Source organism: Triturus cristatus, chromosome 10 (genome assembly GCF_964204655.1).
Source record: "Triturus cristatus chromosome 10, aTriCri1.1, whole genome shotgun sequence".
Classification (NCBI taxonomy): Eukaryota; Metazoa; Chordata; class Amphibia; order Caudata; family Salamandridae; genus Triturus; species Triturus cristatus.
In genome coordinates this window covers 152,878,172-152,904,866 of record NC_140593.1, presented here as the reverse complement: position 1 = coordinate 152,904,866, position 26,695 = coordinate 152,878,172, and the positions used below count along the sequence as shown (strand labels likewise).

The 26,695-nt window shown below is 45.3% G+C and overlaps 1 protein-coding gene across 1 annotated transcript; it reads right to left on the bottom strand.

The window, feature by feature from the left end:
• LOC146789091 (uncharacterized) lies at positions 1 to 26,027 on the bottom strand. Its single transcript, XM_085631028.1, is given in 4 exon segments — positions 1 to 152; positions 6,372 to 6,718; positions 6,720 to 7,674; positions 25,889 to 26,027. Coding segments are annotated over 4 exon segments (1,593 nt in total).
• Positions 26,028 to 26,695: the final 668 nt, after the last annotated feature.

The window sequence follows — 26,695 nt, the reverse complement described above, 5'->3', positions numbered from 1 at the left end:
CTAGTCATGGTCATCAATGAAGATGATCCAGGAATGCAATTTCATCCATTGTTTCCAGAAGTTATCTGTGATAGGTTTGGAAAACAAAAGGATGATATCAACGAAGAAATAGAATTCTAGATTAGAAATACTAAGTAGTCCTTGTAATTCACCTATTATGGGGATTAAGAAACCAAGTGGAAAATAAAGAATAGTACAAGATCTGAGGAAAATTATTAAGTTTGTAGTACCCTGTTGTCCAATAGTGCCAAACCCAGCAGTGATTCTTTATCAAATTCCTTGTGATGAAGAATGGTACACAGTGATTGATCTTGGTCAAGCATTTTTCCCGATACCTTTACATCCGGATAGCCAATATTTATTTGCTTTCCGGTTCGGAGACCGTGTCTTGGCATGCAGTATACAGAGAGCCCTTTGATTTTTAATCAGATCTTGAAAAAGTGTTTGGAGTCATTGATCATGCAAGAAAATTCAGTTTTAGTGTAGTACATTGATGACCTACTGGTGGCATCAAAAACAAGAGAGGCCTGTGTGACAGATACTATTGCCTTACTGAATCATTTGGCAGAAGGTGGGCATAAAGTGCAGCAGCAAAATTACAGTTTTGTCAAAAAGAAGTACAATATTTGGGACTCAAAATTGAGAAACGAGTTAGAAAAGTAACGCAAGACTGAATAAATGTGATTTTGTAAATGAGTTCTCCTAGAACTCAAAAGGAAGTTTGAATGTTTTTGGGAATGGTTGGATACTGCAGACAATGGATCAGTGGGTTTTCACTGATGGCAAAACCTTTACAGAGGTTGACACATAAGGATGTGGTTGATCCTATTGAGTTGGATGAGGAGAGTATGAAAGCTTTTATTGAATTACGCAATAGTCTTTGTCAAGCACCTGCATTGGGAATGCCAGATTACACAAATATTTGGCATTATTATGCTGTGAGAGAGATAGATGTGCACTTTCGGTCCTAACACAAAAACATGGAATGGCACGTCGTCCAGTAGCATATTTTTCTACTTTGGATTCAGTGGCTGCAGCATTACCAGACTGTTTGAAAGCAGTGGCTGCTACTTGTGTGAGCCTTGAGCAGAGTGAAGCAATTGTTATGGGACATTGAGTGAAGGTATATGTGCCACACTCAGTTGAGATTCTTTTAACAAGATCACGAACTCAACATATGACGTGTAGTCGTCTGACTAGATATGAGAGAGTGATTTTGGGTGCTGAAAATGTGATGGTGACAAGGTGTACAACATTGATTCCAGCAACATTGTTGCCAAGTTCAAATTGTGAAGAAGTGAAGCATGAAGCAGATCATTATTGTTTGGGTGTGACAGAATTATGCACAAAATCAAGGCCTGACATAAAAGATACACCACTAGAAGAATCAGATAGTGTGATGTTTGTGGATGGATCCTGTCTGAGAGATGAAAAAGGTGTATTGAGTGCTGCTTATGCAGTATGTACAGTGTCTATAGTTCTTGAAGCATCCTGTCTAAAAGGGGTAAATTCTGCTCACATTTCTGAACTAATTGCTTTGACAAAAGTATGTAAAATTGGCAAAAATCTGAGAGTAACCAAATTCACTGATAGTCAATAAGGTTTTTCGATGTTGCATGATTTTGGTCAGTTGTGGATGTAACAAGGATAATTGACTTCTTCAGGATCCCCAATCCGGAATAGTAAAAATGTGAAGGATTTATTGAATGCATTACAAATGCCCAAAAAGATTGCTGTGGTTAAATGTTCAGCACACAAGTAAGGAAATGGTGAATTATCGCATCAATTATAATATGCTATTTCTTAAGCGCACGTTCACTAAGGCTTCGCAGCACTGACTTAAACAGTAAAATTGTTGCAAAACGTCTCTTCGGGTCCTGCCATGTCTTAGCACAGATGCAGGTGGGGGAGCAGACTGGGAGGTGGAGGGTGTGGACTTATGGGAATTCATCCCAACCTGCATAGCCAAATAGGAGGTTCTCTCTCGTCTGGGGACTTGGGAGACATTGGGTGAATCCTACAGGCAGCACCCATCCCGAGCCCTGCAGGGGGCTCCACTCATCGCGTTTGTTTCAGAATTCAGGACATCCTACAAGTTACTGAAAGTAAACACCTCATAGGGGTGAGCGTCTGTTTGGGACAGTTCATAATGACCTCGGCCCTCCACCTCCCCGGTCCTACAGAGCAGCATCCTTGGGTCCATAAAGGGCATGCACCCAGAAGGGAGAACACCTTGGTTTATACAGAGACTCCAGTAATTAACATTGTGTGTCACCATGTGCAAAAACATGGCACAGTTTACCTAGCATGGACAATGCAATTATTTGAGAGGATGTGGCATTACCACCAGAGCTGCCGACTCTGGATATGGCAAACCAGGTTCCAGTCTTGGCATTGGCTCAATAACCTGCGATCCTTGGTCAATCAGTTAGGTCCGGATTTCGAGTCTGTTGGTCTGAGGACTGCCAGACTCATGGTGGCGCAGCGGTCCGACCGTCATATTACGACTTCGGCATGTGGACCTCCATTGCACCGCCGCAGCCGCCAGGGAACCGCGGTTCCCTGGCAGTGGCACGGCGGTTAGGGCTATGTAATATGCAGGTGGTGCCACTGCGGCACCACCATGCATATTACTAGTTTCAGGAGCAATGGTGGTCTTTACTCCATGAAAAGGCTAGTGGTCCTGAAAAAAGAAGGCCCTACAGGGACCCCTGTTCCCCATGTGCATGGGGATTCAAGCAGTGGGGCACAACATGTGTTCCCCAGTGTGCATGCACCCCAGTTCCTGCACGGCATGGACTTTTCAGTTCATGCCATGCAGGATTTGTTTGTGAAGTTCCCATTGCGGTGCCCATGTTTAGAGGCACCACTTCTGGGAACTTTAAAAAACAGCCTGCCAAACAGGAGGAAACTCATAATCTGGCGGTGGTCAACCATGGCAATGGCACAGCAGGAGCATGTCTGTGGCATACCGCCCACTCTTGCTGCACCAAAAGTCGTAATCGGGCCCTCTATCACCTCGTGCCTAAAAACGAACCTGCCTTTGTGTAATGTAACCGGAGCTCATGTAAAGCAGATGCCTCAAAGGCTATGAGATAAAATGTACAAGGTGAGGTGTTCAGCCTGGAAAAGGCACAAGTCTCCTGGTGATTGGTGAGCCAAAGGTTTAGAACACTTGTGAGTGAGAGAAGCCTTGAGTGAGGCACCCAGGCCTTAGGCTATGACTAGCAAGTAGGCGAATAATGAAGTTGTAATGATGAGAAAAAGTGTGACTCAGTTCTTCAGTGGTTCAGATGTGGTGTCAGGAATCCAGAAACGACAACAGGAATCTCATGGAATGGACAATCATGTTTATTCCTTACTAGATCACCAACAATTAGCTCTCAATTTACAAGTCTCTTGTGAGAAAAAGCAGCATTCTAAGAATAGAACCAGGGCAGGGGGAATTGAAGGGAGATACCAAAGGGGACCTTAAGGAAGGTGAAAGGATATAAGGGACAATAAATCAGATTTTTGAAACAAGAAAACATAACTTCTCAAGAGTACAACAAACATTTTCCCTTACGCAGGCCCTTTCACATGGGGCAAGCCCCATGTGAAAGGGCCTGCGTCATGCTTACGCCTGCCATGAGGCAGGCGTAAGGTTTTGATGCATTGGCGTCCTAGAAGTGGCACAGCAAAATCTCATAGATTTCACTGCGCCACTCCTACGACCCTTTCTTGTGGGGGAAGTGACGCATCTGACTAGATGCGTCACTTTTTTAAATATGGCGCAACATAGCGCATTATTTACGCAGCCGCTGCCTCACTAAAAGTGACGCAACGGCAGCGCAAAAGTGATGCAGGCCTTCATAAATAAGGCCCTCAGTACGTAAGGGAAAGGAGACAATGCATTTACCAAATGAAGCCATGAAGGAGTGCCACCAGAAACCATCACCAGTGCATCATATACTGCCATAACCCGTGTCATGCCTTTTTGGCTATCACCCTATTACCTAGAGTGAACTAAATACTTTCAAAGCAGGCAGCAGATTATTACCAATATTTTCCACTAACCTGATCCAGGAATTTTCTAAAAAGCTAGAACCGTATTCTTCCAACTTGTCTAAAGAAAAAACAGCCACATTTTGCAACAAACCTTATCTGCTTATATGAGTTAATGGCTCACAGATACTATTGACTGTCATGCTATAAATACCTCTATATATGGGAATTATGATCAGCACTCTGCCCCCACTTCAAATATGTACCTTCCCTGCACTCAAAAGAATTGCTCTTATCCTATTACAGCTTCATGAGAAGCAGGGATTACACAGACAGTCGACCCATAACCCAAACATCACTTCCTCACATACTAGAAGCAAAGATTCAATGTAAATAAAGTAATGACGCGACCCACCTACTGAAACAAGGAGGACCAGAAGTATTCCCTCAGTTCTCTGAACCCAATGGTGCCTTCACACACCACAAATCTTGATGTAAATACTTATTTATATATTGGGTATTAATACATCAGGTTTAGCACGTGCGCCTTGTCATGGTCCCACTGCCCCCAAGTAGCAGTGGCTCTACATACTGTCAACCCAGCCTCAACCAGAAAGCAATTTTACCCTAAAAAGATGACTCAACTACACAAAAGCGTTAACATGAGACCCTCAAATTCATTATAGCCAAACATACTAAAGATGAAGGCTTACCAGGTAAATGAAACCTGTCACCATACTACCTCCCTGAGTCCGTTGATGGCATGCTCATGCTAACAGCCCACTTACCATTACACTTACTTCTCTCTTGTGTGTCAGCTTGCACATACTCGCCAAATAATAACCCTAGTGTCATCAAATTGGTTAGTTAAATACCACACAGTGATTGTAGGTGTTAAACAGGTGTAGGCCTACTCACAGATCACATGACCATCACAGGTGAAATGGTCAGCATCTTAGAACTATGTTTATCTACTGTATACCAATCCATGACCTACTGGTCTACCATCAGAGGCCCAAACTGTGAATGCATAGTCACCTAATGTCTCAACACTTATTTCCCTATAATGAAGTAGCCATCATAGCTTCAGCTTTAATTCCTCCAAACTAAAGTGGACACGTGCACTGCCCAGGTGACACCACACCAGCTGACATACTTTATGATCGCCATATTGTAATAGTGTTTTATTGTTGTATAACTGTACATGAACTGCATTAAGGCATTGTTGGTTAGAGCGGAACTTCAGCTCTAGCTGTAAACACCTTTCCTTGTTGAAGAATGCGAAGAAGGCTAATCAAGTCCTTCGACAGCCTTATCTGCCTGAGGACAATACGGCCACTGTGGCAAAGACACTGTTCCAACAGCTGTCTCGTTATTGTACACTGCTTCAGTTGTTCTAATAATGTATGTCGGTGTGAGGAAAACCAAATAAATGGCTTCTGAAAGGGCCGGTTTGGTTCTAAGATTAGTTTATTTAGCCAAAGAGAAGGGAGGGTTTCTCAAACCAATGAACCTTTCTCAAGTAATGCTCAGTGGGTTGTGGGCCGGGTTCGCTGTCTTATGTTGGTGCACTAAGGTTTTAGTATCAGAAGGTCCAGAGAATCCTTTCTCAGGCCATATTCTGCAGCAGAAATCCACAGGACATATCATTGGTGCTCATACAGAGGACCCTATCTTTAAGCAATTAAGTTTTTGCCAATTCTTACTAATGATGGAGACATCTCTCGTAATATTGGTCTCTTCCATCAGTTCACGCTGGTGCTCCCTCTCTCCTGTGGGTTTGTCAGGCACTTGAGTAATTAAAGGTAACTACATATTAATTTCAGTTTTAAAGGTTATGTTTTGAATCTGGCAGTGGTGCAGAAATCGATCCCAACAGGAGTAAATTTCACCCCACCTCTTACTCGACACCTCTTGGCTAAGGGTTTTCCTAACACAGGAGTTGGGGTAAATGTCACTGTAAATACTCATGCTGCATGCTCTTTCAAATGTTTCACTCATCAGTGGAGTTTGATGCTGTGGATCCCTATACGGAGAGCTTTCATTCATAAAGAGCTGCTGCATTATTTGCTAACTATAATCCCTACCATGACGTGGAAGTATCACTGGAATATCAAAACAAATATCAAAAACAACAACCGTGGTTTGGTGGATATCTACTGCATCTAGTTCAGAGTATCAGAGCTGGTCCTTTGAGCAATGAAGGGGCTACCTGGCACACATTAGCCGTGTATACACTATATCCTATTCCAGATTTACGACATTTACTAACCCAGATAGTAGCCATGTATAGGCAACGCTGATAGTTTGTTTTACAATCAACTGTGATCGGGTATTTATTCCCGTCACTGCAAAACAAGTGTATCCGCCACGTGGAAGCCCCTCACCATACCTGGTGAGACCCCAGATGTCCCACATAATTCCATAAAGAATAAAGGTGCTGCTCTCAAGGGTCTTACCACGCGAGAAGGCCACAGAGCCACAGACAAATTTTAGAAGCCCTCCAGCTACCACCACCGACGGTAGGACGACAGTGGCACGTGCATCTGTTGGGTCCACAGACATGGTGATTGCAAAGGCGGCCAAAATGCTGCCTGCGTGGCCAAGCACCTCTCCATCAGCATACTTAGAATAGCCGAGGTAAGGAACATGCAGGTCTTTTTCTTGACGTAACTTGAACATGCTAATAGGTGTGAACAGTCTCTTAACAATCCCCTACCCTGTTGGAATTGGTGGCCGCTTTCATGTTGTAAAGTTTAATGAGTGTCATAAGTGCTGAAGCGACGTAAATAGCCACATTCACTCCTTGGGGTCCACCTTGGAAGAAACCAGTGGGACGCAAAGCCAAAGCGATGGAGTAGGTCACAAAAAACAGCAGATACAGCCCATCCACTAGGTTCCTACCAGCCATGAATACAGCCAAGACCATAAATAGAAGCAAAAAGACCGCCAGTAATGGGACAGGGAAAATGGGTTCAGTTGCCTGCCGGAACCGGTAGAGCAAGGAATACCTTTCAGCGAACCGTAGGATGGAGATGAAGCCAAAGAAGATGGCCGCCAGGGTATCCAAGGATCGATACGACAGGATGTAGACCCCAATCTGGAAGAGCCCCACCATCCATAGCCAATGCACCTGCCCCACAAAGAGACTGGTGGTCACTCCCAGGACCCTGCATCCAAAGACGCTGGCGGACACCATATTCAAGGTCAGCCCAATGATGACCAGGTCGTTGCTGCTGGAGGCCATGGGTGAGCCATGGGTGATGGCTTTAGTTGTAGCCAGGTCTGTACCAGGGAGGATGACCATCTTCCCAGTAAGTATATGAAGGAGCCTCCCTCCACCACAGTATGCCCCAACGAGACAGACGATGAGGTGGTTAGATGCCACAGCCGAGGCACCAAAGCTACTGTCATAGTATGTGGCGGTTTCATGGGCAGAGTAGAGCAAGATGGCCAACGCCATCATGGCGAGGGCAGCCTCCTTCTGAAGGATGGCCACCAGACTGATGATGATCAGTCCCAGGATGAAGGCTGCAAGACCCGGGACCATGGCATTATGAAGATCAAGGGACCCACTGATGACCCCCTGACCGTCCATGATATGGATCACTCCCTTAGAGCACCATAGCGCTGAGACCATCAGGCAGAAGGACACAAACAAGGGGACTGGACCACGGCTCCTCCGGACTCCTGCAGGAGAGAAGAAGGGAGAAGTAAATAAAGGAAGGAAGAAAATTGGAGACCCAAGTAGATGACAAGGTAGAGATTGGAAAGAGAGTGAAATGTATGGAAGGAAGAAGTTAGTATAGGAAAGATGGATTTAAAGAGAAAGAAATCTGAATGGAGGGAAAATTAGAGGAATTAAAGAGATTGGGTGAGAGGAGACAGAGACTGAGAAATGGGAGACATACATTTAAGTAACAAGCATTGAAAATGCAATAGTTCTCGCCTTTGATTAAGTTAAAGCCATTTGCTTTGCTAATGGTATTGTGTAGCAAAGCAAATGGCTTTAACTTAATGAAAGGCGAGACCTATTGCATTTTTAATGCTTGTTAAGTGAGTGACCAGGTTCCAGTCTGTTTAGATTAGGTAAAACCATCTGACGAGTATCCCTTTGGCAATTAGAGTAAAATTTTGTCTAACTGTCCTAGATCACCCTCCTTTACATTATATTCAACTACCAACCTTGGTAATGCGTAACGGGGCACAGTGTGGTGCAGTCCAGGGTTAGTGTAGTGAGCAGTACACATACTTCATGGCACATTAACTGACATTCCGCAATATAGATGCAACCCGTTATGAGACTTACAGTAATACGTTTGACATCATTCTGAACACCATTGTACGATTATAATCAGATCCTCCGTTTTTAAATCTTGGTTCTCTGCAACTCACCATTATTGCATTTGCCATCACCCCCCCTCATGTATTACAACCTCCTTCTTTGAAACTATACCCCTGCAACCTAGCAATATGTGATCTCCTCTCGCCTATCCACGTACCCCACCAACCATTACATGAACTCACATTCCTCACTAATGGTCACGACTCCCTCTAATTAATCTACCACAGAGAAAATTGAGTAAATGTTTGGAATGGATTACTTGACACCAGAGAATTCAAATAACCAGTACCAGGCAATATCCAGGGCGACTAGTATTATGTGCCTGGGGAGGACCAAATTATGTGGAAGGGTGAAAAAATTATGTAGAAATTATGCGGCATACTGTAGAACATTTTATGATAGTATTAGTTTATTACTTTGACATGTTTACACATGATAACACTGTCTGTAAAAATATGTAATCTTGTTTGTACCAGGTTAACTTCCAAATACAGCAGTAAGCCAGTGAAAGATGGCCTGTCGATCTTTGTGATGGGCCTTCCACTGTGCAAGAACACAGAGTGATTAAACAAATGCATTCTGGGGTTTATGAGCTTGTGTTGCTTCCGTTGAAGTAAGTGGACTAGCACACTAGAAAGCAATGATTTGGAGGTTTGGAAACAGCGTCGTTGCAAGAGTGACCCATGTTAAGACTGTACTCATCAGACAGTCTCCTTTTTCCACATGCGGGCCTATGTTTACAAACTAAAATTACAAGTCCCAGTATGCTTAAGGCTGTTGACTTAAAACTCAATCAATCTCATAGTGTGTGGCGACATGGTCGCTAGAACAGTCAAATCCATTGTTTAAAATTTGTCTACGTAAGTGCCTTCTGTCCTATAAAACCACAAGGGGTTATTGCATGAAGATGAGAGAGGAAAGGAAGCATTGTCACCTTTTTTCAGTGCTGGACTTTTAATGTATTACCCTTTGTGTTCTGGGAATTGTGAGGAACCTAACCTTTAAGGGCCAAGCGGCGCAGAGTACGCCTGAAATCCTCAAGTTCTCCTGACTTGCAATACAGAGACATTGGACACTCCGTCTGGCGTAAAAGATAGAGTTTTATTAGCTGCAGCTAGTACAGTTGTCCGTGAAGTCACACAGGGATGGGTTCACAAGAGACTGCTCCTGACCTCCGTGGCGCACAAACTTTTATACAGTGAAATACAATGGATACAATGGATAACCCAAACACATATAGAATTTGAGACATCGACAAATGTTACCAACAATGGTTTAAGCTAAAAACTGACTCGGGTTCCAGGTGATGTTTATTGCTGGCCCCTTTAAGCAAATTGCAAAGAAATCCACATGATACAGTTTACAAGGAAAGAAAACATGGTTGTATGTTCTAGAAGGACAGTCGTGAGACCAGAGAATGCATGAGATGTGTAGCGAAGGGCAGTAGATAAGATAAGCGGGAGGAAAGAATGGTGTGAGCTAACAGATAGTTCGGGCGGGGATTATCCGGCTCAGACATGAATTAGTGTATTCGGCCAGACCCTGACACTAGTTAATAAACACGGGACGAAAAGCTACCTGACACGCAAGGGCAGAAATGACAAAAACATCTTGTTTAACAGCTGCCTGAGTGAGGGCAACCTAAGATGGCGGAAAACACAAGATGGAGTCTGGGTACGATCGAGAAACGACAAATTTCAGAACCTCAGACCCTCCTTTAGCCATTACTCAGGCAATAACACAATGACTGGGCTCATGTTAGTCTGAGTCGGAGTCGATATCAATTGCCATAAGGTCGTTTAACTGTTGCTGGACCATCATCTTAATATTCTCTGTTTGTTGGGTTACAGGCTTTGATACACATAAGGTAGCGAACAGACCTCAGATAGCAGGACCACAGTGTATGCACAAGCAACAAGAGAATATGATGGCCAGAATTGCTCCAAGGAATGTTAGTATCTTCCATCCCCAGGTAGATAATAATCTCCATAACCATCCCATGAGGGACCAATCTCCTTCGTCCTGATGGATCGATGCGGAGATGGTATGTCATTTTGAGATGGCCTAATATACAGTCGGGGCGTCATCAGGAATGTATATACAGCAGCTTGATCCAATTAATTTACAGACTCCTCCTCGGTCTGCTAGGATCACATCTAGCGCAATTCTGTTTTGTAACGTCATGAGACGGTCCGCTCGGAGTTCTGCAGTGATGTTACTTAAGGCACCTGCAGTAACATCGATGGTTGTCTCAACCACGCGAACTAATCGCCTAATGTTTCCGCTGTTAATCATTGGTCCCCAGAAGGGAATGAATCCTTTGAAGAAATCTCCTCCCTCCTGGCCAGCTGTGTCTTTGGCATCAAATACGCCTCTACCATATCTGTGTCTGTGATGGTCTGAGGTAGGCCTGGGCGGTAAATTCCGTTCCGTTCGCGGAATTTGCGGAATTTGGGTAATTTTGCGTTCTGCGGAGAACGCGAAATTGCCCAAAATTACGCTTTCTGCGTCTTCGTGAAATTTTTGCTTGTTTGCGTTCTCAAAATGCTTGTTCGCGAGATATTTCTCCCCGAGCACGCAAACAGCGATTGTGAACAGGAAAAAAGCATCGCGAACAAGCAATTCCGCGTGTTCGCGGAATTTCTGCGTGTTCGCGGAGATTTTTTACCGTTTCGCTGAGATTTGCGTAACGCGATTACGCAAATTCCGCCCACCCCGAGTCTGAGGGTGCAGTATACGTTGGGGGAAGCAAGAATGCTATGTAACATGTTCCCGAAAAGTCAGAGGGGAGCCATGTATATGCTTTGTCATAGCAGACAAAATAGGTTCCTTGTGATGGGATCAATGGAGGGTTATTTTGAGGCGTGAATACATATATCTGGGAACAGTTTTGTTGAGTGTCATTCTCCTTGCTATTGATTCGGAGACAAAAGTTGCCTTGGTGGGGTACAGTCCATGCTGGGGAAGACTTCTCTTGTTTGGTCTTGTTATTAAGACTGGAAATGTAATGAGTTACATTCCAACCTTCGTAGGCTTTCTTTTCATCCAAAGGAATCTTACTCTTCCCTAAAATTTTAGCCATGGTCACTATACCCTTTATCAAAGTACCGTGGCTAAAATCCATTCCATTCTCAAATGTACCTATCGGATATCGAAGTCTGTTGTGGTAGGCAGCCGAAAACATGGTCAGGTAAGCCCATGCTGAACCTTCATATGAGAAAGGCAATACTAAATAGGGCATCCCTTTATGGGCAGTGTGAGGCATGAGTCCACATTCCCAACAGTCAGATATGTTGACAACTAACTGGTGTTGGTGTAACAGCTGGATAAACAAATTATTTTGATACTCCATCCTTCTTATTTGTTCATGTGCGGAAAGGGCACTTATCTTGTGTTGAATTTTAGTGGGACGAGAAGGTACAGAAGTAGATAAAGGAACAGTTTTTAGTTGTAACACATGGACAATCCAACCTATACATGCTAATAAAACACATAGAATCAGCAACACACAGAAGGTTACGCCAAAACGACTACGTAATGATTTACAATATTTGGTTTGCATATTCTGTCTTCTATCTACCTGACGTGATGTACCATCCATCCTGGCTAGAAAAATTTGTCGCTCGCAGCAATCTTCCTCAATCACTTGGCTATTTGATAATCCTGAACCTAGCGGATCTTGACCATAAACCAGGTTCAGTCCAAGACTCCTACCGAGAGCCTGCGATGGGGACAGATGGCACAAATACTATCTAAAAAGGAAAAATAGTTCATTGGTGGCAAAAGTAACAAATGTTCAAGTCTTTGCTTCAGGCCTGGTCCTCAGGTTGTATCGTTTCTTTGTTGGAATCGTTTGGTCCTGAAAGATTATTTCCGGATGAGTAGTGTTCACTTGTAGATGTAATGGAATGGTTCTTCGAAGAGTGTCATCACTTTCTTCCTCAGTCTGGGTGTCTTCCAGCCGTGCGTTACTAAATGGTACGAACCGGGGAGTCTTGTCTCCTTCAGACTCACTTATGCCACCGCGGACCCACTGGTCAAAAGGCAAGGGCAAGGGTACCTTTTTGCAATGCACGGCGTGGACCCAGTTTTTCTTGCCTTCTATCCTTACTGCTGTCCGCGTAGCCAGTAGAACCTGGCGAGGAGGTGACCAGCGAGGATCAAGATTTTTCTTTCGTTGAAAGTTCTTGGTGCAGACCCAGTCTCCCGGTTTGATAGAGTGACCTGGGTCTGTTGAGGCCTCTGGCAGAGCACTTTGAACCTGTTGGCGAAGAATACTTAATTTAGCAGTCAAGTCATGAAGGTAATCAATAAGCATAGGGTACGGTATGTCTGAGTACTTCCTAGGACGAGGAACTCCCCAAATATTGGCGGGGCGTCCGAATATCACTTCATATGGACTAAGTCCCATACGAGAGTGTACAGTAGTTCTGGTGGATAGTAAGGCCAATGGTAAAGCGTCAGGCCAGGCAAGACCTGTGCTGGCCTGAATCTTTGCCAATTTCAGTTTGAGAATGCCATTGTAGCACTCTACCAAACCCGCTGATTGTGGATGGTTTGCCGCATGGAATTTTTGTCTAATACCAAGACCCGTACATACTTTCTGCATGATTTTGCCTACAAATTCACTTCCATTGTCACTCCAGACAATTTGCGGCAAACCGAATCTAGGAAAAAACTCTTTCAGTAATACTTTAGCAGTTGATACAGCTGTGTTATCTTTTAAGGGGTAAGCCTCTATCCATCTAGAGAATGCACATACTACCACCAGAACATACTTGAGATTGTTGCATCGATCCATGTGTATATAATCAATCTGTAATACTTCAAAGGGGTACGTAGGGGGAGAGAAATGGCCTGCAGTAGTTGGAGTACCCTTCCCTGGGTTATGCATTAAGCATATAATGCAATGTTTTACCACATTGTCTGCACATTTTGGAATTCCTTCATTTTGCCAAACTGGAGCCAGAAGTTTGCATATGCCTTTAGCACTAATGTGAGCTGGTCCATGAGCCATAGTCACTACAGGTAATACATATGCATCTGGCAACATCCATCGTTGATGCTCTGACAATTCTGTCCAACATCCATTCGAATCCAACATTCCCGTACTTTCTTTCCACTTACTCAATTCTTTCTCTGTAGCCTCTTCCTGAATCGTTCTTACGCTCTCAATTGTGTCCTCACACATTCCTCTTTCTGGGATCTGATTTGCAGGGCCTGCAACGTACATGTGACTTGTGATGTTCCTAGCTGTGTTTTTCGCTACCTCGTCTGCGAAAGCATTCCCGCGACCAATGTCATCTGTGACTCTTTTATGTGCACTACACTTGATGATGGCAATTTGGGTAGGTAATGTGAGAGAGTCAAGAAGATCGGTGACCAACTGGCCATGCTGAATCTTCGTTCCATGGGAAGTAAAGAATCCTCTTTCCTTCCATAAACGACCAAAACTGTGTGCCACGCCAAAGGCATATTGGCTGTCTGTGTAAACATTCACTCTTTTCCCTTTCGACAGCACACATGCTCTAGTCAAGGCTATCAATTCTGCAGCCTGGGCTGAATTGTATCTGATACATGCTGTCTCCACTACTGTATGTAATGTGGTGACTGCATAAGCTGAGGTAGTCTCGCCATTGGGTAATTTGAAACAGGAACCGTCAACCCACAAGGTTCCATCCGGATCCTCGAGCGCAGTATCCTTTAAATCTATTCTTCCTTTTGTTTCTTCTTCTGTGCGAAGAAAGCAATCATGATGATCCCGAGGATCTCTTTCATCTGGGAGTGGTAACAAAGTAGCTGGATTCAAGGTGTTACATTGCTTTATACGTATGTGGCTTACCAAGAGAGTCAACTCATAACCAGACAACCGAGCCCTCGTGAGATGTTGTGTTTTAGTTCTATTCAATAAAGTGTCCACAGCATGTGGTACCATGACAGTGAGAGTGTGGTCCAATACTACTCCAGCTGATTGACGAATAGAGATTGCTGTCGCCGCCGTAGCTCTGAGACAACTAGGTAACGCTTTAGCTACCGGGTCTAACGTAGCAGAAAAGTAGGCACATGGCCTCTGTTTGTCTCCAAATTGTTGTGTCAAAACTAACAATGCACAACCTTCTCTCTCATGGACATAGAGCGTGAAACATTTACTGTAATCAGGGGTACCTAACACAGGAGCAGAACACAGGGCTGATCGTAAGTCAGAAAAACTCTTCTGACATTCATCAGTCCATGGGAGTGGATGGGGCGTGTCTTTCTGTGTAAGTGCTAATAAAGGTTTGGCTAATAAAGAGAAATTAGGTATCCATTGTCTGCAGTAGGAAGTAATGCCCAAGAAAGCACGTACTTCCCTCTGGGTCGATGGTACCGACATGTGCGTAATTGCTTCAATGCGTTCGGGGGTCAGTCGCATTCCCTCCTTTGATAAGAGATTACCTAAGTATGTAACTTCTTGGCACACGTACTGTAATTTAGAAGGTGATACCTTATGATTGAGATCAGACAAATGCCGCAACAATGCCACAGTCACATCTTTACACACATCCTTTGAATCAGTCGCAATCAACAAATCATCCACATACTGAATAAGAGTGGCTCCGGGAGGCAAAGGGAATGTATCAAGCTGTGACTTAAGAGCTTGACTATAAATGGATGGACTTTCACAATAGCCTTGTGGTGCTCTCTTGAATCGGAAGCTTCGGCCTCCTAAACAAAATCCAAAAATATCTCTGCTCTCTTTAGCAATAGGAATGCTGAAGAAAGCGTTCTTTAAGTCAATCACGGTGAACCAAGCTGCTGAAGCTGGTATCATCATCAGTAAGGCTGTAATGTCTGGGACAACAGGGAACTGTGGTGAAACAATTTTGTTCACCTCTTGAAGATCAATCACAAATCTATAGACTGGTGGTTGAGAAGGATCATTTCGCTTAAGAATCGTAAGAATAGGGCTGTTACACACATTTCCTCTCGTTTCTTCCACCACACCCTTCTGGACCAATTCTTGAACAATAGCCAATAATGCTTTTTCACCTTCATGGAAATCTTATACTGAGCTATACGTGGCAGTTTAACATTAGGCTTGAGAGTGACAACATATGGTGGAATCGCAAGACGACCCACATCATTCGCACCCGTAGCCCAAAGACTTTCAGGAAGAGATAGTAATTCAGGTGGAAACTTATCTCTAGACAAATGCATTGACGATGTTAGTTTCTTACCTAGTGTAAGATACACACCAGAAGGGGAGCAGTGTAACGTGGCATGTAACTTTTCAACAGATCCAAACCCAATAGATTCTCACCACAACCAGTTGTAAGGATAAGTGATGCTTCCAGGTCATATGGACCAATCGAAACAGGTAAAGGGCAAGAGACTGGGTTACGAACTGGGGCGCCGGAAAATCCTACAGACGTGTTTATTAAGCCAGACAAAGGTGCCCCAGGGAGTTTAGAATGAATAATAGAACTTCTCATTGCACCAGTATCTAAAAGAAATGGCTCTGAAATACTCATTGCATTGACAGTGACATAAGGACCATTCTGATCTACTGTAATTGATACTACTCCCTTACTTTGTCTATGGCTGGCCTATTCATTTTGGAAACTTTCGTCGCCACCTTCAACATAATAGTCACTATAATATTGTGTAGACTGGACTCTCTGTTGGTCAAAAGATTTCACAGCGTTAAGAGAGGGAAAGGAACGCTTCTCTTGGAGGGACGAACCTCTACCTCTACCCCTGGAGACTGACTGGAAATTACCACGGCCTCGTGGGACAAACACTCCATTATTACGTTGGAGCAAAACTGGACAATTACTCTTAAAGTGTCCCTCTTCCTTACAGTAAGCACATTGGTTTGGACCTAGCATAGATCGGGGTACATAATGTTCGGGCTTCTGAAACACTTTCTGAAACTGTGGGGGCTGAGAAGACTGGTGCTGAGCAGGACGTGGAGGATAAGCCTGCTGTAAAAGAACCTTTGTTTTTAAATCTTTATTTTTCTTCTCCTGCTTATCTTTCTCTTCCTTGTCTCTGTTTTCATAATATTGTGCTGTAGCCAATATTTTAGCAGTAGAAGAAACAGCCCATGCACTCTCGGAACTTTTTAATTTATTCGATAATTCGGGAAGCAAGTTAAATACGAACTTGTCCACAAATAAGCGTTGTCCACCTTCCGTGCTCATATCCTGAGCACTATGATCCAGAAAGGTCTCCTCGAAATGAGTGAAGAAATCGGAGACGCTCTCGTCTTTCTTTTGCTTACAGGCGGTTAACTTATCCCAATTTACTCGTACTGCAGGCATAAGAGTCTTCATTAAATCAATGATTCTACCAGGAAGTGCTGTAATCAGATTGTCAGGCTTTGCGCCGCCAACTTATGCTGTGTCAGCAGCTCTAATAGCTGCCCAAACACCACCTAATTCGGCAGCATGTTCTTCCCTACGAATTTTCGCCCATATTGCTTGTGGAACAACATTCCCAAATAACATATCAATGTCAGCTAAGTTCATAACGCAAGCCTCAACTGTCTGGGATAGCTCCTTATAATAGCCAGCAGGATTTTTACGTGGGTCTGGAAGTGTTTGTTTAAGGGCTAAAACTTCGGCTCTTTTCCAAGGTTCATGTACCCATATACGCTGGAAATGAGCAGCTACCGGCTGAGAACCACCTACTGCCTCTCTCCATACTGGGGGAACTTCACGCATTGGATAATGTTTAGTTTTGTCAATAAGATCAGTTTCGGGGAGTTTTAGAGAGAGAAATTAAGTCCTAAATTCAATCAGCATAATCACCGCTTTCTCAACGTCTGCTCCTACTATAAAACCTTTATCAAAATCGGCTTGGAGCTTCATCAGTTCCATAGGAGCCGTGTCTAATTCCATATCGTCCCAACCCTTAATGAGAGTGTCGCACATTATGTAGGGTGACCAGACGTCCCGGTTTTCCCCGGACGGTCCCCGTTTTTGGAGAAGTGTCCCCGTGTCCCGACACTTTTCTCCAATTCAATGAAATGTCCGGGTTTTTAAACAGTGTCCGGGTTAAACATACAAATGTCCCGGTTTTTCATTTGTTTCGGTTGTTTGAGCATGCGCGTGCATGCTCTCTTTGCACTGATTAAAGCGTGACGTTTAGGTGAGCGTTGTAGCAGGAAGGGAAATCGGGCTTTGAATGGGATGGGGGGTGGGGAGAGGTGCTCCTTTCATTCCACAGCGCGAGGTTCAGCGCTTTGAATGCGACCTCTGTCTCCAGGCCGAGAAGTCAAAGGATGCAATCTGCATACATTCACACCTGAATGCCGGTCACTTAGGGTGCTTCCAGAGATACCTTTGTTTTGTTAATGCAGCGCTCCTGCTCCAACAGCTACTGATGGCAGTGCGTCTTTGAATGTCTTTATTTTGTAAAAGCCTACTTGCAGGAGCTGCTTATATCCTTGTTTAGAAACAGTAACCTGTTTGTACTTCGTGTCCAGGGCCGGCTTTAGGGCGGTGCGAGCGGTGCCACCGCACCGGGTGCTGGCTTCCTGGGGGCGCCTTAAAGTTTATTATGCTTTTGAAGCACCTGCTGCAGCGTTTCTTTACCCCCAGCAATTACCAGGCCTCACATAAATGTCAAGATAACTCGTGTGATTAATAATCTTCCTGGAGAGAGATCAGCATTTTGTATAGTTGAGGTTTTGACTTCGGTGAAGTTAGTGTAGAGGGTTAACATGCCTGCTGCAAAGAACCTGTACCAAGTAGATTACAGAGTGCGTATGATGTAAACAGATCAGCAGATTACTGCTTTCAAAAGAGATATCCTTTTGTTACTTGCAATTTATAACTTCAAGTCCTGATATAGAATAGTGAGCTATTAACTTTCATCCTAGAACTGCATACACACTGCAAAGTATACATTATTAGAGCATTGATTAATGTTGCAAAAAGGGATAATTTGGCTAGAAATCGATTCTTATTATTAAAGAAAACTCCCAACTATGCTGTTTCTTTTTCAACTCTGCGTTTGTGCTTCTCCACACAAAGCACTCTTAAACTATACTGCCTACCAGTATGGATGACATGTGACTCCCTACACTTTTAGTCCTTTGGCTTATGTAACATTTCCTATACACTGATTACACATGCATGATTGATTGTCTCTGTGTAATGTGTGTGTGATGCGAAGTGCTCGGACACCCTACACTGGTATGAGTGGCGCTATATAACTAATTCAATGCATCTGAGAGAGTGTGGTTATGGAGACTTGGTCACTGTTAAAGGGTGCTAGTGAGAGAATCCATGGTGGGGGTGGTCTTGGGGGTGCGCCAACAAACACTGTCGCACAGGGCGCCACCAGCACTAAAGCCGTGGTCACCAACTATAGCAAATGTTGAGGCAAAGTCTGTTTAAATGGAATTAATGGTTACAGCCAATAAAAGACCTCTGATTTGTCGTCTGTAATGCTTCATCTCGGTCTGTGGAGGGAGCTGTCTTTATAGTCCTTTTTCTATGTCCATGGCAGCTGTCAAATAGTCCTACCTTTATGTCGATGGTTACTGCAAACCGTAGTCCTACTTCTATGTCTATGACCTGTCCCCGTTTTTTGTTTTGAGAATCTGGTCACCCTAACATTATGTCAAAAACATATCTTTGAATGGGCTCTGTCCATTGACAAAAGGTGCTCAAAATATCCCGTGCACTATATATTGGACCTTTCTCAATCCATTTACGGGCGAGGGAACCTAATACTGCTTTTTCTTCCGTAAGAGGAAGCTGACAACGAGATTGTCGTCTAGAAGAAGACGGAGACAGATTCAGGGCTCCAATTAAGGGAGAAAAGAAACTTGTGACAGCATTTGTGAGTCTCCTCGGTGTACCTGGAGAGTTTCTCACCAGAACAGGGGATAGAGAGTAATTTAAAGGAGATGGAATAACAGGAGAAGGAGAAAACAAAGGCTGAGGAGGAAGAGAAGTATTATTTGGCTGAGCTGGTCTCTGAGCAGCTGCTGGCTGAGCCATAGGAGGTGCATTAGGAGTTGCACCCTCGAGAAAAGTAAAAAATCTGGGTGTAGTTTTGGATGATTGCCTTTCCATGCAAGCTCAGGTGAATGCGGTGGTCTCCTCCACCTCGTACATTCTCAGGAACCTGAGGAAAGTGCTTCCGCTTCTACCCATAGAATGTAAATCCAACGTAGTCACAGCGTTGATCTTGTCTCGCCTGGACTATTGCAATAGTCTCTATGTGAATACGCAGGAAGGTAACCTTTATAAACTCCAGTTGCTCCAGAACTCAGCAGCAAGGCTGCTCACAGGAACGTCTAGGTCTTCCTCTATTTCTGACGCCATAAGGAAACTTCATTGGCTACCTGTGAAAAAGCGTATTTTATTCAAAGCTCTTTGTTTAGTTTTCCGCGCTCTGCATGATTCAGGCTCTCTGCATCTAAGACAACAATTTCGCTGGTATGTTCCAGTAAGATCATTGCGCTCTCAGGGAGCAAAGCTTATCATCCTTCCCATCATAAGAAAAGCTAGATGGGGTGGGAGAAGTTTTGTGGCAGGAGCGGCCAGGGCCTGGAATCAGCTTCCTTTTGAGTTGAGGAACTCCAAGGATCTTCTTTCCTTTAGGAAAGCGCTCAAAACCTGGTTGTTTTGACTCTAATGTAGCAAGCGTTGGGAGAACTTCAGCAAGCGCCGGGACACCCTAGGGTAGCTGTGCGCTATATAAGTTCTAATAACATTAACATTAACATAGGGTGGAGGAGAATTCAACAAACAAGACATTAAAGGGTCTTCCTCTATATCTTTACTCTTCTCTGAAGGGGAAGTAGGCAACACCGGATAGCATCTATCTACTGCCAGGCGATGTTGTCTTTCTGATACCTCCCTAGCAGAGTCTACTTCGTTATTTCTTAACTGCTGGGGAGCCTGTAAAATCGACATATTTGTATCTTTTTGATCTCTTCTTGCTTGTTTCATTTCTTTCTGTTTGGCTTCCTTTCGCCAAAGGCGGAACGAGTCAAACATTGCCGGCCGGGCTTTTCTTCTAAACCAAGTGGTTTCTAAATTGTCTAATATATTAGACTCAAAACTGCCATTTTGTGGCCACTGCAAAACACCATCTCTTCTGGTATATCGGACCGATGTTTTGTTAAAAGTAATGGGGCCAATACCATGTTTTGAATAGAGCTCATAAGTGGGAGTTCCAACCGGAGGAATCGGACAAGAGTCCTCGAGCTGGGAGTTCCTAGTACAACCTAAGCAACAAAATCGACGAAACTTACTTAGACCAGGCATCGTTATTTCTCTGGACTGTTCTACAAACTTCAAAAAAGGGGGGGGGTGTCAATTCTTAACAAAACAGCACAAACGTACTCACCCTTGGCTTCAATTATTGCAACAATTGAAATACAAAAAGGAAACTCAAAAGACCCAAAAAGCAAAATTTGTGGGAGCGACCCACCAATCAAATACTTAACTAAGTATCCTCTTACGCCAACCGGAAGTCCGTCTATCGTCTCGCTCTACCAAATCTTCACAAAAACTGGGGCCAAGGCAGGACGGCAGTCAGTGCAGCAGTCGCAGCAGCCGTCTGAAAGGAGAAGCCACGCCGCAAAATCCTTCGGTCCACTTCCAACATACAGGGGTCAATCACGTGGGGCGCCTCCTCCGGATTTTCCTTGTGGGGCCCCTCACGATCCTCTGGCTGCACCGCTACCACTGAAGCCGTCCCTTCGTGGTCGCCATTTGAGGAACCTGACCTTTAAGGGCCAAGCGGCGCAGAGTACGCCTGAAATTCTCTAGTTCTCCTGTCTTGCAATACAGAGACACTGGACACTCCGTCTGGCGTAAAAGATCGAGTTTTATTAGCTGCAGCTAGTACAGTTGTCTGTGAAGTCACACAGGGATGGGTTCACAAGAGACTGCTCCTGACCTCCGTGGCGCACAAGCTTTTATACAGTGAAATACAATGGATACAATGGATAACCCAAACACATATAGAATTTGAGACATCGACAAATGTTACCAACAATGGTTTAAGCTAAAAACTGACTTGTGTTCCAGGTGATGTTTGTTGCTGGCCCCTTTAAGCAAATTGCAAAGAGAATCCACATGATACAGTTTACAAGGAAAGAAAACATGGTTGTATGTTCTAGAAGGACAGTCGTGAGACCAGAGAATGCATGAGATGTGTAGCGAAGGGCAGTAGATAAGATAAGCGGGAGGAAAGAATGGTGTGAGCTAACAGATAGTTCGGGCGGGGATTATCCGGCTCAGACATGAATTAGTCTATTCGGCCAGACCCTGACACTAGTTAATAAACACGGGACGAAAAGCTACCTGACACGCAAGGGCAGAAATGACAAAAACATCTTGTTTACCAGCTGCCTGAGTGAGGGCAACCTAAGATGGCGGAAAACACAAGATGGAGTCTGGGTACGATCGAGAAACGACAAATTTCAGAACCTCAATTGTAGTGTAGGAGAGTAGGATCTGCTTCACACTTTTTGCTGGTGTTTCACTGGTTGTCTACCTTAGTCTGGCTGAGGCCCTGCTAATCAGGACCACAGCCTAGCTGCTTCCTCTCTAAAATAGTTTCCATGTACATTAGGTACATATCTAATTGGATTCTGGAGTGCCTTATAAGCCCCTAGTATATGGTATACTATGTACCTAGGGCATAGGTACCTCAGAGGCCTCCCAGGGACTGCAACATATATTATGCCACCCCTGGGAAGCACTCCAAAATGGCACCACAGGTCTGCTACTGCAGCCTGGGTAAGGGTGTGCTTGCACCCTTACAGTGGTATAGGCTACCTATATCCACACATATATACAGACACATATAAACCTATAAGCCCCTCCTATGGCAGGCCTTGACAATCCTGAAGGCAGAGTGCTTGGTTTTATGTGAGAGGGTGCCCAAGCATGAGCTGAGCCCCTCTGCAGCTTTCAGAAATACTTTATTATGGCTGTTCTGTGATACAGCCATACTATATATTCTTAAGTGCATTTAACCTCGCGGTAAATGCTAACTTTGGAATGGTTGCATCAAAACATGTTGTGTTTGGTGACAAACGCTTTGGAATACTACCCCACCCCCAGCCAGTTCTGGCGGCGGGGGTAGCATTCCACCCTTCTAGAGGGAGAGACATGTTCACACTGGCTAAACCCGGTAGGACTTTGCTGAGCCCGGGCATCACAATTGGATGCCTCTGCCACAGACACAGGTCTGGCCTCCTGCTGCTGACTGAAACTCCGGCAGGGGAGGCCTGGACAATAGGTTTTCTGTCGAAGGGAGGTGTGACCATCTCCCCAGACAGGCAGATGTGTATTGGGGCTGGGTGGGAGCACTCTCTGGTGCTTGGAAGTCCTGCACTGGGGGCACGTTTGCTGTCCCTGTGCATAGCCCAGTTCAAACCGGTTGCAGGGGCTACCTGCCCCTGATCTGAAACTGGACAAAGTAAATGGGTGTAACCACCCCTCTTTCCAGGCCCACCCATAGGTGGGGCCTTAGAGTTAGTCCATCCCCTCAACTTACTATAAGTATAGGAATCCAGCCCCTAGGACTTTAGATTACCCTGGACGAAACTCTGCTACAGATATCCTGGACCTTCGACGTTCTATCCTGACTAGAAGACTGAAGAAATCTCCCTTGGGGTCAAGGCGTGACTTCCCTGCTTGGCAGGCACCAAAGAAACATCTGACTGGTCTGCATCGCTGAAGCTCCCGCCGGATGCTGGTGTCTTTGCATCACCAGAGGTGGATTTCCAGACTTCCCCGAGGCTACCCTGAGTCCACAGCAAAGCCGAGGCCCGTGGATATCGTGGGTGACGTGGAACCGTGACCCCAGGACACCGTGAACTTTTGCAGCAACACTATCTTCCTGGTCCTCCTTGAAGTTGTGCTTTAGGCTCTGAGTAGCCCCAGCCTGGCTCACCTTCTGCACCGAAGATTGTTGGCCTCCACACCACGAGTGATCCGTGGGCCAGCTTCAAGTGCGACCGCTCAAGGCTCCTTCGCGATCACTAGCCCGTTGGCTAGCAGGTCCCCACGAAGGCAACTCCATTTCTGCTTAGGCTTTCCTGGTTGCTCCAGATGTGCCCTGACTTACCCTTGCTGGGTGAGTCCCTCAGACCTTCTGGTCGCCAACACCGCAGTACTCGACAGACTTTGTGGGACAGATTGAACCCGGCTTGTGGACTTCGTCAACACCTCCTGGACCTCGTGGCTGAACAGTCAAGACACCCATCAACTCACCTGAAGCACCCGACATCTGTGGGCATTGGTCCATCCTGCCCTAAGTCACTGGCAAGTGACCCAGACTCTGTCCCCTCTGCTTTCAGGTTCCTTCCATCCTAGATCCGGCCTTGGATCTCTGCGGACACTTTTCCTCTTCACGGCAGCAGCAGTTCTTTGCAGGCTCCCATTGAAATCGACAACGCGACCCGACACCAAAAGACACCTATGCACCCGGTTTTCCTGGGTGACGTAACGCGAGTACTCCAGTGCTCTCGTGGGTGCTAGCCCTAGAACTTCTTAAGTACAAAAGGGTTTGGTCCTGACTCGATTAGAAGTGTCCCTAATCTTTAAATTTCCAACCGCGACATTGCCCATAGAAGATAACGGGAACCCGCGGTTGTGTTTACAAACTGCATACAGTCCCCGTGGGTCCCCTGTGTCACTACCTTGGGTGGTTCCTTGGGGTCCCAGCGATTGTAGAGGCTATAAGCCTAGTGTCTATTCCAGTCGTGGTTCTTATACCACTTTTTTGGTATATGGTTTGGTGCGCCCCTAGGGCCCAAACGTGTATTTGTGCTATTACTGATAATTACTGAGTTGTAAACTAAGTACTTCAAACTCCAGTCTCATAAAGAGACTAAAGGGTGTGTTTTATTCTAAATACATATTTTGAATATATACCTGGCGTGGTTGTCTTTTCATTTGATCATTCAAGAGATTATAGACAGGTAAAACAAGCTGCTTTACATTCCTTCAAGACTTAGCCTGAAGGCTGCACTCCATAGCTACCACTAGGATAGCTTTCAATAAAGGTTGTCTTTAACCTATCACCATAAGGGGTTGTTTGGACTGATACAAGGTGCCCACTAGAACTAGTGGACAGCATATATATCAGGCTACCTTCTCACATGTAGTCTTGGGTTTCTTCCTTTGAACCAGCTGGAGTAACTTCAAAGTAAGAAGAGCCCAGGTCTAGAGACATGGATTCCTGCGGTGACAAGCTTAATGGAAGGCTGACCACACTGCCCAGTTACACACATACGGTACCGACACCAATTAAAACCACGTGTAGCTTTAACAATACAGAAGTAGACAGTGGAGCAAAGATCACATGAATACGAGGCCTGTTATTAATTCTGGGGAGCGGGAAGGAAATGTCACCTTGGTTTCGAGTAGCACGGGGCCGCGTTCCTCCGAAACAAGCGTGACAGGCAATGGAAGTGAACGGGCAGATTGGCACATCAGAAAAAGAAAATTCACTATAAATTGAATTTCACTCTATCAGCGCTCTCTCAAAGAGAGATCGGAAGATGCATTCTCACTTCAGACACTTGGGCACAATGGTGAGCACTCGGCACAGTGACGGGACAGGGGAGACAACTCGATGGTAGGTTTGGTCTCTGGCCCCACCTTAGAAGGGGGCTATTTTAAACGTGCGCCTGTGTCGCAAGTTTGCGACGAGGCGCCGAGGGAAGCATCACCGTCGGTCTGTAGGGATGCCCGCTCCCTGAGGAATAGAGGTCAGATTGTCAACAAGCGCGGCCCGTCATAGGACGGACAGAAGATGTGGACGCGGGGACTGCCTTTACTGGCGGGGAAAAAAAAGTCCCCGGTGTATCACGCCACCAGTAAAGCATCCAATCCCCGCGTGCACATCTTCTGTCTCGTTTGTCTCCCCGTGTGCATGCTGGAATCAGGTGTGCAACACCCTATGGACTCAAAGGGCTTCAGCCCCCCCCCCCCCCCGTCGTGTGTGGCAGCCCGGGATGAGACAGCTTCCTGGGCACACACACAGACCCGCCCGAGCACTTCACAGGTCTTTAAAAGACCATTTGCATGTTAATGAGGCCTTGTTGTTGTTTCTCCCCTTCTAAGTCCCCTGCAGCTCCACTCTGCCTATTGCTTAAAGATTCAGCCCCCCCTCCCCCCCGAAATCAGCTCCACTCTGCCTATTGCTTAAAGATTCAGTCCCCCGAAATTTTTTCTGTAAAATCTCAGCCAGAGACGGGGTCAGGCTTTATTAGTTCCTAGACTGCACTTGTTTTGCCCGCCATTAACCCACAGAACAGGCCGCAGGTTTTTCGACATGTTTACTTTCCTTTCATTTTCCGTAAGAAAGGGTCTCTTCTCACTCATGACCCCGAGGCCCTCCCACAGGGTGGGCGAGGGAAGACTTCCTCTCTGGGCATCTCCACCTAGCATTAGTTTCAAGCACTACATTCCCATATCGAGTTGTCATAAGCGCATTGAAGCAATCGTTATGTATTTAGGCACTATGTCGCACAAAGTCTCAGCCGTGTGCCTCCCTCCCCAATTCCCCTGAACCCCACGCATGTGATCTCACCTGTATATCCCAGCAGAGCTGTCAATATGACCAGCAGGACCCCCAGGGATTTTGCTGGGGATGAGGGCGTGGCTCTGGAGGAGCTGTATGACGTCACTGACAGCAGGAGGGAGCCTGGAAGAACAGCAAAGACAGCCATTATGCAGCGATAAATAAAACACACGCCCGCCAGGGTCCCTCTTTAGGAGGGAATTTGGAAACACAACAGAGACAGACATGAAATGATAACTTTCACTCACCCCAGCCTCTCTCCCATCTTGGGAGGAGCCGGATACACACCAAAGACATCCGTGACACAAACACACATGTTCCTTTTAGATCTCGGCAGCACGCCCGTTAACCCAGGAAACACCTGTTCACCTCATTATTCCAATATTAAATATTGATCGGTTACAGGTGAGGAACTGTGGAAAAGCGGCCTACATGGCTGTATTCAGACATGAGCTGAGCTATAGGGGACCCAAGACTTCCCGAGACGCTTCTGCCTCCGAAGGCCGGTAGAGCTGAAACAGTCAGTCACACTGAGTTGTGAAGATAGCATGTCACTGACTCTCGCCAGCTCTACCGGCACCCGTAACCCATCCTAAACCATTCTCTTAGGCCTCAGAAAGCAACTCAACACTAATATGATTCCCCAACACCTCATCTAAAGAGAACCCATGACTCTCCATTCACAAAGCGCTTGCCTGCCTCAATCGGATTTTAGCGCTATTTAAACGAAGCAGTGTAGGTCCTACCTACAGAGATGGACAAGATCCCAATGGAATAGTGAAGGGGCTCTGGTGCCTTTCCTGGCTCCGGCATCCT